At 43.8% G+C, this 17,061-nt stretch overlaps 1 protein-coding gene across 1 annotated transcript in view; it reads right to left on the bottom strand.

The window, feature by feature from the left end:
• Positions 1–17,061, bottom strand: part of LOC311244842 (zona pellucida sperm-binding protein 3-like) — a gene marked incomplete at both ends in the record, with an annotated part of 35,578 nt that overhangs the window by 15,151 nt on the left and 3,366 nt on the right. Inside the window, 3 exons of the mRNA XM_084334525.1 lie at positions 193–296; positions 2,091–2,215; positions 5,753–6,085. Coding sequence (XP_084190651.1) covers positions 193–296; positions 2,091–2,215; positions 5,753–6,085 — 562 coding nt within the window. The remainder of the gene's footprint in view (positions 1–192; positions 297–2,090; positions 2,216–5,752; positions 6,086–17,061) is intronic.

Here is a 17,061-nt window from a genome sequence, read left to right as displayed (position 1 = left end):
GGGCAGGTACATTCCCCCTGACGACCCTCCCCCGCACTGTTTGCTTGCTCGCTCCGCTTAAATTGTGCCCGTTTCTCCCTTTCTTGTTGCAAGCTTGAGCCAGCTCGTAACACCCCCCCTCCCCCCGACAGTTAAAAACCCAATCATCTTCTAATGCAAACTATAAGGAAAGTTGGCTGCAGTCAAACCCACCGGTCATGAGTTTGAGAGAGAAGTGCAGCTTTTCCTCTGCGACCTCGGTGACGGCGTATGGGATCCAGGTGGGCCTCACTACCTCGCTGCTCACATTGTGCTTCCTGTAGACACATCTCATATCAATACTCAATAAGCCGGCCAGGCGTATATGAGCCAAGGGGAGTTGTGTACCATTCATATCAATGCCAAACACTATTCCTATGGATTTTATTTTTTATTTAATTTTTTTTATTTTTTTTCTCCAAGGGCACATGAAATCAAAAAGGGTCATAAAAGTGAGGGGTATGTGCCAGTTCGATACTCAACTGGTTTAAAAATAAATACAAATATAAAAAGTCACACTTCAGCATGGATTCCATTCCCCAATTCCTTCCTCAGGCATGAGGCAATGTCTCTTAATTTATTTCTCAGGCATGAGGCAATGTCTCTTAATTAATTTCTCAGGCATGAGGCAATGTCTCTTAATTCATTTATCAGGGCTGCGCCACTCACCACCGCCTCAGACAGGCCAACAGAGCACAAACCTATTAAACACATCTTTGTTTAGTGTATATTGAAATATTTATTGTAGCGTCTGTGTCATGGGTGATGCCCCACTTCTGAAATGTTCCCATTTCCATGGAGATTCTCTTTGTGAGGTCAGCATTAAAAAAAAAGCACAGGCATATTACATTGACACCAAAGACAAAAGACCTTTTTGAAACAGACGCTCGATGTAACCTTGTTGGTCTTATAACCAGAGATTGGAAGCATGTCATAGGTCAAGCAGGGTGTCAATCAAATGGCAGCCATTTTAGCTTTCAAACAATATGCTGCTTCAGATATACTAAAACAATGGGACGGCGACAGACGACGGTAAATGTACTGTGGTTAATATAGCAAGTTGTTCAGGTTGTTCCGTTTAATATAACAGAGTTGCCCGGGTTCCGTTCTATTGAGGGAAGAAGCTCAGAAGAGGGTCTGGCTCAGGTCACCAGTCACCGATAATTAGAGCAGCCTTATTCTTTGCCCGGGCTCTCAAAGAATGATCGGCTATGGGTGTCCAGTGTCCACTATACCAGTGCATACAGTACAGGACAACATCAATACTCGAATATGGGATATGAGGTTAGAGAGTTTAGCTGGTGTGCCCAACCTATACTAATGCTCGGCTAGGCTACAAAGCACACCATCACTCTCCCGCGTGAAGGACCTGCCAAATCAAGGTGAGAAATTAATAAAAATCCAAGTTACCTACGAAGTAACTTCATTCTTGTGACATGGATATGTTGCTCCGTTTTGAAGAAAATATATATTTTGGGATTATAAACATTTCCCTATAAAAGACAAACAGTGGATATTTCAACTTTGCCACCACAAAGACATTGCAACGACAAAGCCACTTTACTGCAACCCGTCCCTGTGGGGATGATTTGATTTATGACCTATGGAATAGTCTCCCAAACTCATCCCAACGTGGCACAGCTACAGCAGCCTATAGCCGAGCATTATTAGGTTGGACACCAGCTATAGGGTTTAAAGTCTGTGTTTACTTTACTCATAGTACATATTCAGCTTCGAATTGCCCCCTATTTAATGTAACATAATATAACCGATAGGGCATGCAGACCCTCATCTGCACCTTTGATTACACCGTACTCTCATATTCAGAGTTAATTATATTGTTTACACCATTTATTTGTATCTTTATATTGTAATTGTATTGCCTGTATTTATGTCTTTCTACTATTACCCTGGCCATACCTGTACCTCCCACCCCCCATGCTGCTATGAATAATACTGTAAAAGGAATACCTTATCTTAAGAGAGTGCTATGAGCAGGTTGGAGTGGCTGAATAGAAGGAGTTCTCTCCTATAACAAAAACAAAGATCATGAAACTCTTGAGAAGTCTCACCTCCGGTAGCGACACTCCAGATTAATTTCCACATCTTGTGTTCGGACAATGGCGTCGCTGCCCACAGATATCGGTGTCGGGGCGTAGTGGAGGGTGAAGAGGTAGACAAAATCATCCTCGTACATCTAACGAAAACAAAACAAGAGTCTTTATTTATTCCTTCATCCGGCACTTGTAATTTTAGTTCAGTTTTTCCATTACAAAAGTATTGATTGATTGATTGAAAAGTTTATTAACAGATTGCAGAATGGGTACAGTACAGCTCAATACATACAATTGTTAAGGGGATGCAGACCAGAGAGAGACTTTCGTCTTGTTTACATCAGGGTCCCCCATTTTCAATTCATCATAACATATATGACACACACAACATACAGATACAGTACTGCTACATCTATACATTTATGCCGTACCAGATTTGTAAATACAGTACCGTTTGTGATACAAAGTGTCCAGAAAAAGTGTATATACATTTGACGTAGAAACTGTACATTGGAGGAGGTTGGGTAGGTGGGGTGGGGTTGGGTGGGTGGGCACGGGGGGGGGGCTGTACATTGGAGGTGGGGGGGGGGGGGGGGGGACACTGTACATTGGAATACTGACAAAGCCATACTTGGTAATTTACTGTACAACTGGGTTAGGACATTTGTAGGGGCCAGTTTCGAATTGCAGTCTCCCGTAGGTGTTCTTTGAGAGTGTTTTTGAAGTTTGAGTAGACCTTGATCTCCAAGAACAATTATTTTTTTATGACCCATCCCTAGTCACGTTATGGAGAACATTTTCTATAATTATTCTTAAGCTACCATAAAACCAGCTTGTTAGTATTCCTGCAAATAATCAATGTGCAACTCTAGCAGCAACAGGAGCGGTCTATACATTACCAATGGCTAGCGGTATGGTTGGTAATGGGGGACCTCGCACAGAATGTTTGTGTAGTCATTTTTCTTCCAGTATCTTCCAATTTCCTGTAACCATTGGTAACCACACAAGAAAATGCATAATTCCTAGTACCTAGAGTATAGGTAAAACACTGGAAAAGCACATTATTGTTCCACTGTGACTCGTTTCCAAGAGCCAGTAAAATACACCAAATGATTACCGTATGTTTTTGTTGATATATTTCTCATGTATGAACACATGGCAACCATTGTTTAGCGCATAGCAACCATTGCCATGTACAAAACAAGAGCTGCTACTGTATGTTACAGGCAGCCATGTTGGAAAGACAAGAGAAATAAAACAGTGCAAAACCTTTATTAGCCCCAAAGTAAACGGAAAAAAGAGGGACATTCACTGTATAATTAACAGATTACTTTTGTTTTTCTACTTGTGTAAATGCCATACAAATACAGTAAATTACTTTTGAATGATCAAAATATTAACCATTAAATAAAGGTTGTAATCTGTATATTGATTTCATAAGAAATTATATTTTAAATTGTTGTATTCCATTGCTTAATTGTCTTGAATGTTAAATTACATTGAATTATATGTCAAAACACTCCAAATAAAAAAAATAATTTGGGTATTTTACTGTAATTTGACAGTAAGTATTTTGCAACCAGCCAGACAGTTTTTTACCGTTTTTGTTTTTACAGTGTAGCTGTAATTTGGTGTTTAGTGGTCCAATTAGTCCACATTATGAATGTGTGTGGCACAATGCTAGGTTGATGTACGGAAGATGTCAGAAGATGAGGCATCAAAGTAAAAGCCTCTCTCTCCCTCTCTCGCTCTTTTTTCCCTCTTATCCGAGTAGAGCCTTTACTGAAATGAGCCGACTTCATACATGCTTTGACGTAGGAAGCAACGTCACCAGGAGCCTCATTTAGAAAACTGTAATGTTAGTGTACGTACAGTAGGAATAAAAAAATAAAAACACTAACCTTCTTACTGTCCTATGCTACCATGCACTCCTCCTACTATACTAATAATGTCTTATGTCTATGCACTCAATACTGCAGCACCCACGTTTCAGCACTGTTTGATGATCATTGTTACTCAGACAGAGTTGTACCCTTCCTGCTGACTTGTCGGTCAGAACTTGTAAGTCGCTTTGGATAAAAGCTTCAGCTAAATGTAAATGTAAATGAAACATAAATGGCTGCTGAAACTCCCCATATCCACCAGCTTTGCATTCAATATCACTTTAATCACTCACTCTTGATGGGAAAATGACAGTGAAAACAGTAGTAGGCCTATTAGCTGAGCAAACATTCCTTCACCGCCTGCGACGTTGATTAAACAGGATATCATTTTGAAGAAGGCTCGTCAACCTTATCAACCTACTAATATAATTGATAAGCCATAGTGGCAGTAAACCTCTGAAGTCAATGTCATCATCAATAAGCAGAAAAGTGTTACGATCTCATTTTCCACATCCTCATCAAAGTAGGCCTATACCGTCTCCAACCGCACTAAAGCGGTCATTACGCACGGATAAAAAAAAATTGCTTTAATTACAGCAATGCCATTATTTCCATGGGTGCAGGGCTCGAATGATTATAAAGAAAAACAGGTCAGAAAGGTAATCACACTTATTCAGATTTACCTTTTGTTGTTTTAAAAACAACAGCCAACATCATGCTTTAATGTGACAGGCCTATTGAAATATAGGAGCAGTTATACCAGCGGTGGAAACCGAAACCATGTACAGTATACGGTAATTGGAAACCTTGTTCCATATACATGCTTTGCAATCTTTTTAATTTGTTCATTACTGTCCCGGGTCATGGATATAATTAACTATCCGCATAAGGATATCTATATTCAGTTATAAATACGACATTCGGAGGTTAAAAATCACCAGATGAAGAATTGTTGTTCCAGTCAGTTGTAGCCATTTTTCAGCTAAGTGTAAATCCAGAAAGCACTGGGTGACACAACGTTTCAGTCAAAACTGTATGCATTCTAAAGATGTCCCGTTACCTGGGCTGCGTTCACACTGCAAGCTTTAGTGCTCAATTCTGATGCATTACTCAGATCAGATTATTTTGTTCAGTTAACATTTAAAAAAAAATGTATGTGGCCAATATCAGATTCCAGTGTGAACTGGTCACGCTCCTGAACTGACCCGCATGTGCAAATGAACAATAGCGATGATGGGATGTAAAAACACAGACACTGAAGTCATAGGCTGGACAAGATATGCCTCCTAAAGTGTCTAAACGTTAAGTACAGGAAGTACCGGCTACAGGCGTTTCCGGTTCCAACAAAACAATGATAGAAACGTGTGAAGTGCACAATATTTCCTCGTTTAAGCCACTGCAACGGCTTTGCCTGAAGAATTTACTACATGACCGGGACGTTCTAGCTTGTTTGCCGACAGGATTCGGCAAATTGGTTGGTCCGTTCGGAGGCAGCTTCCAGGGGAAGTACATTACCTTATTGAGCTGTACTGTATTGTACCAATTCTGCAATCTGTTAATAACATTTTCAATCAATCAAACTGGAAATTCTACCCCATAGACACTTTCGGCAGTAGTTATTTACCAGGCTTTATCTCACGGAGATAAAACTGGGAACGAGGTTACCAAAGTCACAACTATACATTGAATGCAGCGGAGGCCAGCTAATTAAAAACAAACTCAGACCTGTATCCGATTTAGGATCAAATACGAAAGTGGCCCAAAATGTAATTTGTATGTCAAAATGAGACGAGTTACCGTTAGTCGGCTGCCACATCCGTGCAACTCCGACTCAAAGACGAGAACCTGGGCCGCTGTGAGGGAGGCCTCTTGCTGGGCGGGCACACAGTCTCCCAGTCTGATATCCGAAGACCGGATGGATTTGCCAACACCAAGCAGGTCCCTCTCGACTTCAACGCGGACGGAATTCTCCCCACACCGGACTGCGACGCTGTTGGCCGGCACGGGCTGCTTCAGCTCAAACTCTGCCGGAGACGCCACCGTCGGCTCTTCCACCGGAAGTTCAGGAAACCTCCAAGTCAACGGTTGGTGAAATATCTGCTTTTCTTGAACCTTCACCGGTCTGGGTTCCTGTGCGTGCACAGACTTTTCAGCCTCATAGTCGTTTGCTCCTGCAGGAGGCCTTTGTTGTTGTGGCTCATGGCCAGGTCTAGGGATATTATTAATTCTCCCATGTGTGGGTGGATACTGGATTGGTAATTTATTCCATGCATACTGTGCCATAGCTAAACTGCCACAAGCGAGAAGCAGAGATATTGTGATGAAAAGCTTCATATTATCTGTATTTTCAATTAACTCTGTGTTTGAGGGGGAGAAAAAAGCACATCACCTTTAAGCAGCCATTTTGTAGTTCCTAACTAACTGTGGCTCCGCCCATCTTTGCATTAGCTTGACTCATTAGCTTGATTCCCCTCCAGACCTGATTTGTTTTACAGACACCTCTATCTAGAATAGAATCAGTAGCCTATAAGCCAAGGGGCACTTGTTGGACTGTAATGTGGTTGTCAACCTGTACTGGCAAAGCATGCATCACAGGTCAACAGTGGAGCAAATTAACTAATTAATGATTAACTTGATCTGAATCACAGCACTAGAGATATGAAGGAGGCATTTTAGAACACAACAGTTACAAAGAAGTACTGTTTCTGTTTGTTGAAAATGCTAATTAATTAGAATAATTGGTCAGAAGCAATGCATTTGACTCTGAACATATATAGGGCCAGGGCGCCTGACTGCATGGCAGATGGATTGTGACTATATGTGTGATGCTTCATGGTTTGTCAAGTCAAATTAAAATGTCAGTTTGTCTGATAGGCCAACGGTAGATTTCTGACAACTGATCTTCACGTCAACTTTTTGCAGCCAGATCTTTTCCAATCCAATCCTTTTTTACACTGCACTGCATAGTGAAAGTCCCATGTTTACGTTTAGAATTAGGATACAGAGGTGTTTCTGTGTCATTAGGATACAAACGTGACTTAGTACTGTAGGTCTAATTTTGGTCTGTTGAATATGACATGATGATGATGAGGATGATGATGATGATGATGATGATGATGATGATGATGATGATGATGATTGTTACAAAGGGTCAGATTAAACCGAATATATATATTTATTACTTGAGATATATTGTATAGTATTTGTATATCGTCTGATGTCCCTTGTATATTCTTTGTACATATACACGGAATATCCCTTTACCTAGGTACAGGCCAGACCATAATATTCGTTCTCCTATTGGACAGCGACCCCCTAGGCGCCACGGCCATACCCCCAATGTCTAGTTCAAAGCCACCGCTAAGACATGTCTCAACATGCCCAGGTTTGCGCAGTAATACGAGACAGAACTGAGGTTGGCACTAGATTATTCACCTTACGTATAAATACGGCGCAGGTGGATACAGCAGTAGTCTTGTCTTATCCTAAACGTTCGTTCAACGTATCGTTCGTTCCTTACTAGTAAAGCCTTCATCACGAGTCAACGACCAAGTGAAGTGAGCAACCTTGCATCTAAATAGAGCACTTGGAACCGCGTGCGAACAGGATAGTAAAAGTGTCAGAGCTTAGTGAAATAACGTCAAGTTCGACCTAGTTAATGTGAAGTACCGTGCACAGGAGAATCTACACCGGTGAATGCAGAGCCTTTTCCGGCTGGATTATTATTGCTTTGGTACTGTGGCTGCTGGAGCAGAGAACCGTCTACCCCGCTGCTGTGTGGGATTTACCCGTGAGGAGCATCACTCGAGCCCGTCTCTAGGAAGAGGCTGGCTGGCTTTCATCCATGCTGCCGAGCATACTTGGATTATAGCTGCTGCTTTGTCTGCCGATCGAGGGGAGTATATGTAAGGTAATTTAAATAATAATAAGGTAATTTAGGACCTGCTCCGAGGTCATCAATTGGCACACATGCGATGCATGCATGCAATCCGTATCTGCGATTAACCCATCCCGTCGTCCTTCCCCCCAAGGGCAGCCGGGAGCAGACAGGCACAACGTGAGCTGCGCCAGGGGACCAATCCAAGTGCTCCTGTCCGTCTTCGTCAAGGACGCCACAGCGTTAGCGATCTTGTTGTTGTGCATGTTTTTCCATTGGGTTTATCTTATCGGGGGGGAAACCCTTGCGAGCACGGGGAGAACATGCAAACTCCACACAGAAAGGCCTGGGAGATACCCCACCTGGGTAACTGGCACCATGGAAACCTGGTCCCCAAGCGGGATTCGAACCCTGGACCTTCTTGCTGTGAGGCGACAGTGTTAACCACTACACCACCGTGCCGGTACACTACACCGCCTCCCGTAGCTGGAGCTTATTGATTCCTCGTTGATCCAGACTTTTGCTCCCGAACATTCCTCTCCCCTGCTGGCTTACAACCGGAGGGAACCCCCTTAGTATCTCCAGCTGACCTACGAGTGTACCTTATATAATTCTTATGCTACAGGTGGTATTAATTATCCCCATCGTAATATGCTCATGGACTTACGCTCGTGACCTATTCATGCACATTCTTCGCCTTACAAGCGCAACTCTCAATCTTAATAAATGTAAAATAATCTTGGTGCTCTTCTAATAAATATTATAAACAGTACTTTCTTGTTAAGCCGTGTTATTGTGTGGGTGTTCATCACATATACCTGTGTACTGTATGGCCAGTAGTAATGTACATAACTCAGTAGTGGTTTAATGATACCATACTTATCAATACAGTCAGGGAATTGTACCCCTCAGTTACAATGATGATGATGAGATTTAGGCCTAAATATTGTATGGCTACTTTGATCATTCCTTTGATCATTCTTTGATAATTCCTTTGATCATTCTTTGATAATTCCCTCCTTCATCAGACAGTACATTCCCAACTATATTGTTTCCAAAGCTCAGAGTTGAACGTACTGTATGAATGAACCGGTATTATCGTGAACATTACATAAGTGAAAATCATACCTGTCGATGACAACACCCTATTAGCCTAAATGCTGCTCACTTGAAATTACTTACAAAAAAAAAATATATATATATATATATATATAATATATAATAGACCAATCTTCCCCAAATCTCTCTGGCTGGAGACGTTCACTCTTTCCTTTCATTTTTTTGTGTGGTTCACTAAGTAATTTTTCAAACTTTCGCCAGTTAAAGTGAAAGTTTGTCGGTCTCGGAGTGTGGTCCCGCTAACTCGGTTTCGTACGCTGCACATTGTTAAAGGTAAGAAGAGCCGTGGGTTGATAATAGGAGTTTAGTCAAGAAAACCCTGAGCACGAACGCTGAGCCACGGACGTGACTGTGGCCTTTTGACGAAGGGTTTTGTGATGACAGTTAAATTTCTGAGTAGCAGTCGTCCGTGACCGTAGGTATATATAGCGAAGTGATACATCCAGGCTCCTGGGTATAATCTGGGTTCATTCACTCCCGTCTTCTGCATCTGTTTTATTACCCGTCAGACAAAGCTGCCGTATAGTAATGGAATTTCACAGTCATTATATCTGTCCCGAACACGTGGAGGAACACTGTGGAGACCCCTGTGTTTTTCTCCCCCCCCCCCCACAACCTCGCTGATTCAGCACACGGGTTTGCTTTGATTTCAACAGGGAATGGCAACCTTCAACAGATGCATATTTCATGTTGACTGGGGCAACAATAGTAATAAATGTGAGAGTAATAATTGTCTTTTACCTGCGCGCGCCTTCCCGTGGCGGCGTGTGCCGTTAATATTACATTGTGTTTACATTTAATGCTCCTAAGAACCGGCGTTCAGTTTGTTTGCTCTCTCGCTCTTGTTTGTTGATTGTGCACGGCTTGTGGCCGGCACCCCCTCCTTTCATGTTTTGACCCCATTAGCAGCACAGTATATGGTTCTATGTGTTTACATTTACATTTACATGTTGTCATTTAGCTGACGCTTTTATCCAAAGCGACTTACAAGTTCTGTACGACAAGCCATCAGGAAGGGCACAGCTCTATCAGCTGAGTAACAATGATCATCAAAGTGTTGAGTGCTACAGTGTAGGTTAGTTTATTAGGACAAGTGCATTAGTTAGGGTTAGATTTTTTTTTTATTTATAAATTTCTTCAGATAATGCTTGAAGAAGTGCGTCTTTAGTCGACGGCGAAAGATTGGACGGGTTTCGGCTGTCCTAACTGGGGTGGACAGTTCATTCCACCATTGTGGGGCAAGGACTGAGAAAAGGCAGGTTCTCCTTGATGACCCTCCCAGAGCTCGGATAGGAGTCTGAGACGGCCACAAGATGCAGAGCGTAGGGGTCTTGAGGGTGTGTAGAGTTAGAGACCATTGACCGGAGGTAGGCGGGAGCCGTTCCCTTTGCCGCACGGTATGCCAGGTCGAGGGCCTTGAAGCGGATTCGTGCAGCAATGGGGAGCCAGTGCAGGTCCCTAAGAAGTGGGGTGTCATGGGCCGCTTCCGTAGGTTGGAGTTCAGGCGGGGTGTGTGGGGTGGGGTGGGGGGGCTATAGGTACAGAGATAGAGCAGCACGGAAACAGATGACCATGGCTGTACTCGACTCTAAATACATTGGGGGGCGACATGGGCTCAGGAGGTAGAGCAGGTCGCCTGGTAATCTAAAAGGTCCCCGGGTTCCGTTCGAAGCCTCCTTGAGCAAGACACTTATTAACCCCTGATTGACCCCCCCCCCCCCCCCCCCCCCCCTCCCGATGACGAGCAGGTGTGTGAATGTGAGGCACGGGTTGTAAAGTTATATAAATAAACGCCATATAATAAACGCGGCCCGTTTACCTTTTACCGACGTCAAAAAGTGATAAACACAAGATGTAGAGAGAAACACAACTAGTAGTACAGATAAGAGAGCTGACCGCGACTCCGGTGACTGTACTGTAACTAACGACCGCGGCGCTGTCCAGGCTGACCCTGCGGCGCGGCCCCGGCCCATATTGTTACCGGTCTCCCTCGGCAACCGGGGATTAGCTTATCGCCACGCGTTCCAATTTGAAAAGGGCAGGTGACATATTGACTCACTTATTATGTGGCAGATGGTCGGGGCTTTACCTCTGCGACCGACCGAACCCCGCCACCCCCGTCGTCAACCCGCGCTTCTCCCGCCAACAGGAAACGCTCCCAGAGTGGACAGGAAACGGCCGACGCGCGCGGGCAGATGGAGAGATCAAAGCCGACGCGGCTCTGCGTGGGACACCGCTGCGGCTCATCTGAGCTTTAGCTTAGCCCGGTGCCCTGACTCACACCGTAACCCCCGCCTAGCCGCCAGCCTCGCAGCCTTTATATCCGCGCCCCACCCACCCCCTCCTTTGTGACAACATTCATCACCGTGGAACGACGAGCTGGGGTTTTAATTATCTTTCCCTTCCTCCTCTGCTGCTGGTGTAATCCTTCTCAGGCTCTCTCTCTCTCTCCTCTATTCCACCGATTTGATCACAGCACACTGGAGTGTGGCGCACCGGAAAAAAACATAGCAATCACTGCAGGGGAAAGAGGAGGAATGGATGATGGTGGGAAGGAACAACAAGAGATTGAAGAGAGGGGGAAATCATGTTTCAGTCTCACATCACTGCAGAGTATTGAAAGGAGTTATGAGCGTGTTTATAGCTGGTGCCAAGCATACTGTTGTTATTTCCTACTTGGTAATTAAGTGGCATACTCCTAAGTGGCTTATACAGGCCTGACGTGTGTGTGTGTGCGTGTGTGCTTGTCACAAAAGACTGCATTGCCGCTCATTGGATCAGCTAATTAGCGTCGGGAGCATAGTGAGAGATGCTGGTCCGTTCGAGCGTTAACAGCGACGTATGAGAGATCGAGGTAGAATCGTCTGAATATTTCTCGAATAAATCAGCGTTCCAGAAGCAGCCCGGCGACGCTCTGTATGGTTTGACAACATGGTGTTTTCATGAATTTTTTATATATATATTCTTTACCTAAGGCTAATTTGACCACGCACTTTTATAATAACAGTGATGAATGGGGAGGGGAAGTGTTTATTGGGGCTCTAGAAAAGGAGATGTTCACATAAATCATCATCATCATCATCATCATCATCATCATCATCATCAAACGTTTATTTATACATTTCCAATGATGACGAGTTACAGTTAAAATCAATAAAAACGAGATTAAAAGTAATAAGACACAACATAAAATCTTTAAGTTCAAATGGAAATATTTAATTATGCGTTAATCGCTCTGTGATAATTGGGCAGGATAGTTTTAGAAAGAAATAATCCAATGATATCCGGCAGTGTGGCTTCATGAGTAGAGCTCCAGACTCATGATCGGAAGATCACCGGTTCGAGCCCCGGTCAAGCCGTTGTGGTGGTGTTGTTGTCCAGCAGGGGGCAATCTGTCCTCTGGACTAGGCAGTAACATGCCCTGTTACGGTGATGGGGACACCGTATAGCTTCAAGTGTCTCCTTCGGATGAGACGCTAAACCGAGGTCCTGACTTAATTTGGTTTTAAGAACCCAGAGCACCTATCGTAAAGAGTAGGGAATTGACCGACGTTCCTGACCAAATTCCTATCAGGTCTCTTGACATCAAGGCAACATAATCATCCCTTCCACTTAATTGCTGATATCAATCCCTGTCTCCTGAGCCGTTCAGCCATTGTGTAGTGTGTGATGTGTGCCTGGTGCCAGTGTATGGCAGCCATTGAGCCTGCGTAGCGTAGCCCAAGGTTGGGTGCTACCAGTGGTGGTGAAGGAGGCAATTTCCACCCTACATTATGGGGAGCACTTTGAGTGTCTAGAAAAGCGCTATATAAATGTAATATCATGCATTCATTCTGTTAGGATAGGGGTTTGGCGGAGCCCAATTGCAGAACACAGGAGGAGAGAGAATGGAGCGGTTTAGGTGGGTTTTATTAGCATTCCCCAAGCAGACAGTTTACAATTGAGAATGTGCGACAGGTATGTTCTCGGGGAGAGGAATGGTGCGTTCCATGTGCCGCACAGGGCGTCCAGGTGAGCGGAGTACCGGGGCAGTGGTCCTGGGTCACATGGAGAGAACAGGGTAGCGACAAGGCAATTCAACAAGGCTTTGAGTAGCAAGGCTAGAGCTAGTCGTTTGTACCTAGGTAGGAAGGTTAACACTCGACAGGGTAGAACAGGATCCGTGGCCTGAAGTCCCATCTCGCTGATGAGGGATTCCTCTCAGCCTGTCAATTAGTGTGCTGGCAGCGTGGGAACCCGGGGTCGGATGCTGCCCATATAAGGGTGTGAGAGGACGAGGGGTGAGGAAGGCTCTCGCCGTGATACAAACATCAATGAATCCTCTCCAGTTGGACTCCTGGTTTGAATGGCTTGCATCAGGTACATCATTAGGAGAGACGGATGAAGGGTGAACTCAGAAGCATGATTTATGGCACAAAACACACAATCATCATCCATTTTCCAATAAATGCCCAGCATCCTGCACAAAATGTTTGTTAAAGGCTAGGCACATTTAATTCTGAAATCAAACATCAGTCATCAAAATGAATATGTGTGGGCAGTGGATTAGTGTTTTTGATTTTGTTTGAGTTTACTGCCTTCCAAATGTTGCTGGGTTTGAGAAGGATCTAGTAATAGTTATCATAGCTGAAGTACATTTATTTCTATTTTGTCTAAATGACAACCAATGCAAATGATCTCCAGAGTGTCTGGCATGAGACCGAGCAATATTCCTATATTTACTCAAACTGTGTGGCATTCACCCTTTTGTTACATTTACATTCTACATTTTGTCATTTAGCTGACGCTTTATCCAAACCAAGTTCTGTACGACAGGTCAGCAGGAAGGGTACAACTCAGTAACAATGTGCATCACTGTTGAAACTTGGGTGCTGCAGTGTTGAGTGCATAATAGTAGAGACATATTAGTATAGTAGGTAGCAGGTTGTAATATAGGCAAGGACGATTATTTAGTGGAAAAGTGCATGATAGTAGAAGGTTATTTATTTATTATTATAATTTTTATTTAATTTATTTATTAAGTGTGTTCTTAGTCACTAATGCAAACTTGTATGGGGGGTGCTAAGGTGAGCGAGAAAGTGGCAGTCAGGACAATGAGGCTGGCAGGTCCTGCCCGAGACATCATGAGATGCCAACCAGCAAACTTGTGCTGTGGGAACCAACACACCGGGCATCGATCACGAGGACGTCCCACATTACCTACGTGGACGTACTCAGGAGAGATGCGGGAACAGAATGCACGGCGAGCTAGCCAGATGCATGGAGGATCGGGATGGAGAGATGCGGGAACAGAATGCACCGGCGAGCTAGCCAGATGCATGGAGGATCGGGATGACTGGAAGCACCGATGGAGTGCCCGTCCGAGGACGACCTAGATAGATAGATAGTCGACGGCGAAAGATTGGTCGTGTTTCGGCTGTCCTGACTGTGGTGGGAAGTTCGTTCCACCATTGTGGAGCGAGGACCGAGAATAGGCGGCTTCTCTTTGATGACGCTCTGAGAGCTCGGACAGGAGTGGGTCTGACGTCTGGTGGACCCTCAACCTTATTGCTATTTTAAAGCAATAAAGCCAGAACGATGAATGTAAAATACTTAACAGACGTTAACTTCATCTCAATTACAAGAAATCTAGTCAGCATGCATAAATGGTGAATATTTTCCATTTACCTCTGCTAGATCACATTTATCAATAAAAGTGCTATTTGTTTTTTGTGACAAAATGTGATTATAATCGAGACATGAATGGAATAAATCATGTTTATCTTATCTATGAATGGAACAAGGTGGAGGCAGACAGTGAAGGTACACAGTGAACATTTTTGTTTCATCTTGAAAAGTGAAAAGGTGTTATTTTATATGCTCTTCACAGACAATTTGCCATAACCAATGAGTCTCAGGTTGAAAAAATAATGAATTGTTAAACAATTCTTCTTTTAGAGATTCTTGGAGCATGTTTATCAACAATTTAAATAAATGTATCTGTAAAAGAGTCCAGTTCCTGAACACCCGAAGTCTCATACATACAGTGCGAGTCGCTATGTGAAACATCAGTTAAAAAACATGCTCATTAAAATGGTTCTTCTCATTACCGTGTGAGAGACCTTGTTTTCTCCAATTGCGCCCTTCTGACACATGCCACAGGACAGTGACCACTAATTCCTAGCTCGAACACACCACCGGCAATCCGTTTTTAATTCAATTCTATTGGAAAATACAAGATCAATTAAAATAGATCTTGAACAATCTTTCAAATTATGTCAAGTGGTTTCTGTTATCAGTATCAGAGTTAAATTCAAGATACCACTAACCTCCTTAAGATAGTCGGAAGTATCATTTAACATTTCAGGTTAAAATCACCCACTACAATCAACTCAGGATCGGAATACAGGGACTTTTGTTCTGCTATTGCGTTAATGGACTCTAGATCCTACTATAACGACAGTCGTAGGCCCCGAATGAACCCTCAGAGCAACGGAACCCTGGAGTCAGAATCTAGTACAGTCACAGACAAACACAGATCTTACATACATAACCAATGGAAATTAGCCAAAACTAGTTTAAGGAGCAAACTTCTAATACTCCAATGAGTTACTCCTAAATAATAATAATAATAATAATAATAATAATAATAATAATAATAATAATAATAATAATAATAATAATAATAATAATAATAATAATAATAATAATACACTTTATTTGTATAGCACCTTTCATACAAAAATTGCAGCTCAAAGTGCATCACAACAGGAAAAAGACCATACAATGAGCACATAAAGTGCAGACACATAAAAATAGACAAAAATAAAAAAAGAGTAAAATACAGTAAAATAGTGCAATAGTGCAGTGCAATAAAATAGTAGAATAGAATAGACAGAAACATGATGCAACAGTGCAAGAAAATAATTCCGGATTACTGTTTAACGGTTTAAAGTCGTCTTTACCTTCTCTGTTTGGTATCCACAGTTTAAAACCTGACAGTCTTCCCTCTTGTTTGATACCCACTTTGACCCTTCAAACCGCCCTCTCAGGGGAAAACCTCCCTCTAAGGGCAAACCTCCCTCTCAGGGCACAGTTCTATGCCTGTGTCGCCGACACAGTTTTAAAAACCTGACAGTCTTTCTTACCGCTTGATACCCACTTTGACCCTTCAAACCTCCCTCTCAGGGGAAAACCTCCCTCTCAGGGCACAGTTCCCCCCCCCCCCCCCCCAGGGTGCAGTTCCCTCTCTCAGGGGGCGCAGTTCTAGGCCTGGGTCCCCCACACAGTTTAAAAAACCTGACCGTCTTTCTTCCCGCTTTGATACCCACACTCTAAACGAGATGTGCTTGTTTCTCCGCGGCGGAACGCCCCTTTAAAGCCACCTCCCTCGCTGCCTGGGCGGTGGGATCAAACCGTTCATCTTGCCGTGACACGGCAGCGCGGCCTGTGGGACCGGAGGTCCTCGTTTGAAGATGATCAGGCCCACAAAGTGCTTGCGGGCCCCTCCCTCGTCTCGTTCTCCTGAGCTCGTAAAAAAAAAAAAAAAAAAAGGCACTGATGTACTAATAAGTTACCGGCTCATTTCTCATTTGAAAAGGCTGACCTACTTGCCGGAATGAACTTGTCGTTAGTTACCCAGGGCCCCTGTAGGTCATGTCAAGTTGGATACAGCTGGAGCCTTGGTGACGGCTCGCCATAATGAGAGATGGATCTGATGGGGAGTGAGCGTGAGCCCTAAGGTGGAGTGTGTGTGCGCGTGCACGCTCGCGTGTGTGTGTGCGTGTGTATGTGTGTGTGAGCTAGTGAATGACTCTTTGATGAGTCTCAAGTGACTCAGTATGTCAAATCTGCCACAGCAGCAGAGTCCAGTAACTCAGAAGCGATAGATTACAGACCACTTTACATCAAACAAATGCCCTTAGCACTGCAGATATGGGGGATGTCGGCGGGCTGGTTTTGCGGAGGTCACCTGGTTGCTAGTTCGAATCCCCACTGACGGTGGCGATACGGTGGCACTGACCCCCCCCCCCCCCCCCCCCATGTATATGGACCGACCGGCTCCAAAGACAAGTACTGAGAAGTAGTGAACATTAGCTCAAATATTGTGATACAGTGGCTCAGGAGGTAG

This window comes from Notolepis coatsorum (assembly GCF_963971535.1).
Source record: "Notolepis coatsorum genome assembly, chromosome: 18".
Taxonomy (NCBI): domain Eukaryota; kingdom Metazoa; phylum Chordata; class Actinopteri; order Aulopiformes; family Paralepididae; genus Notolepis; species Notolepis coatsorum.
Note: the sequence above shows the minus strand (reverse complement) of the source record. Positions and strands in the feature narration are given on the sequence as shown.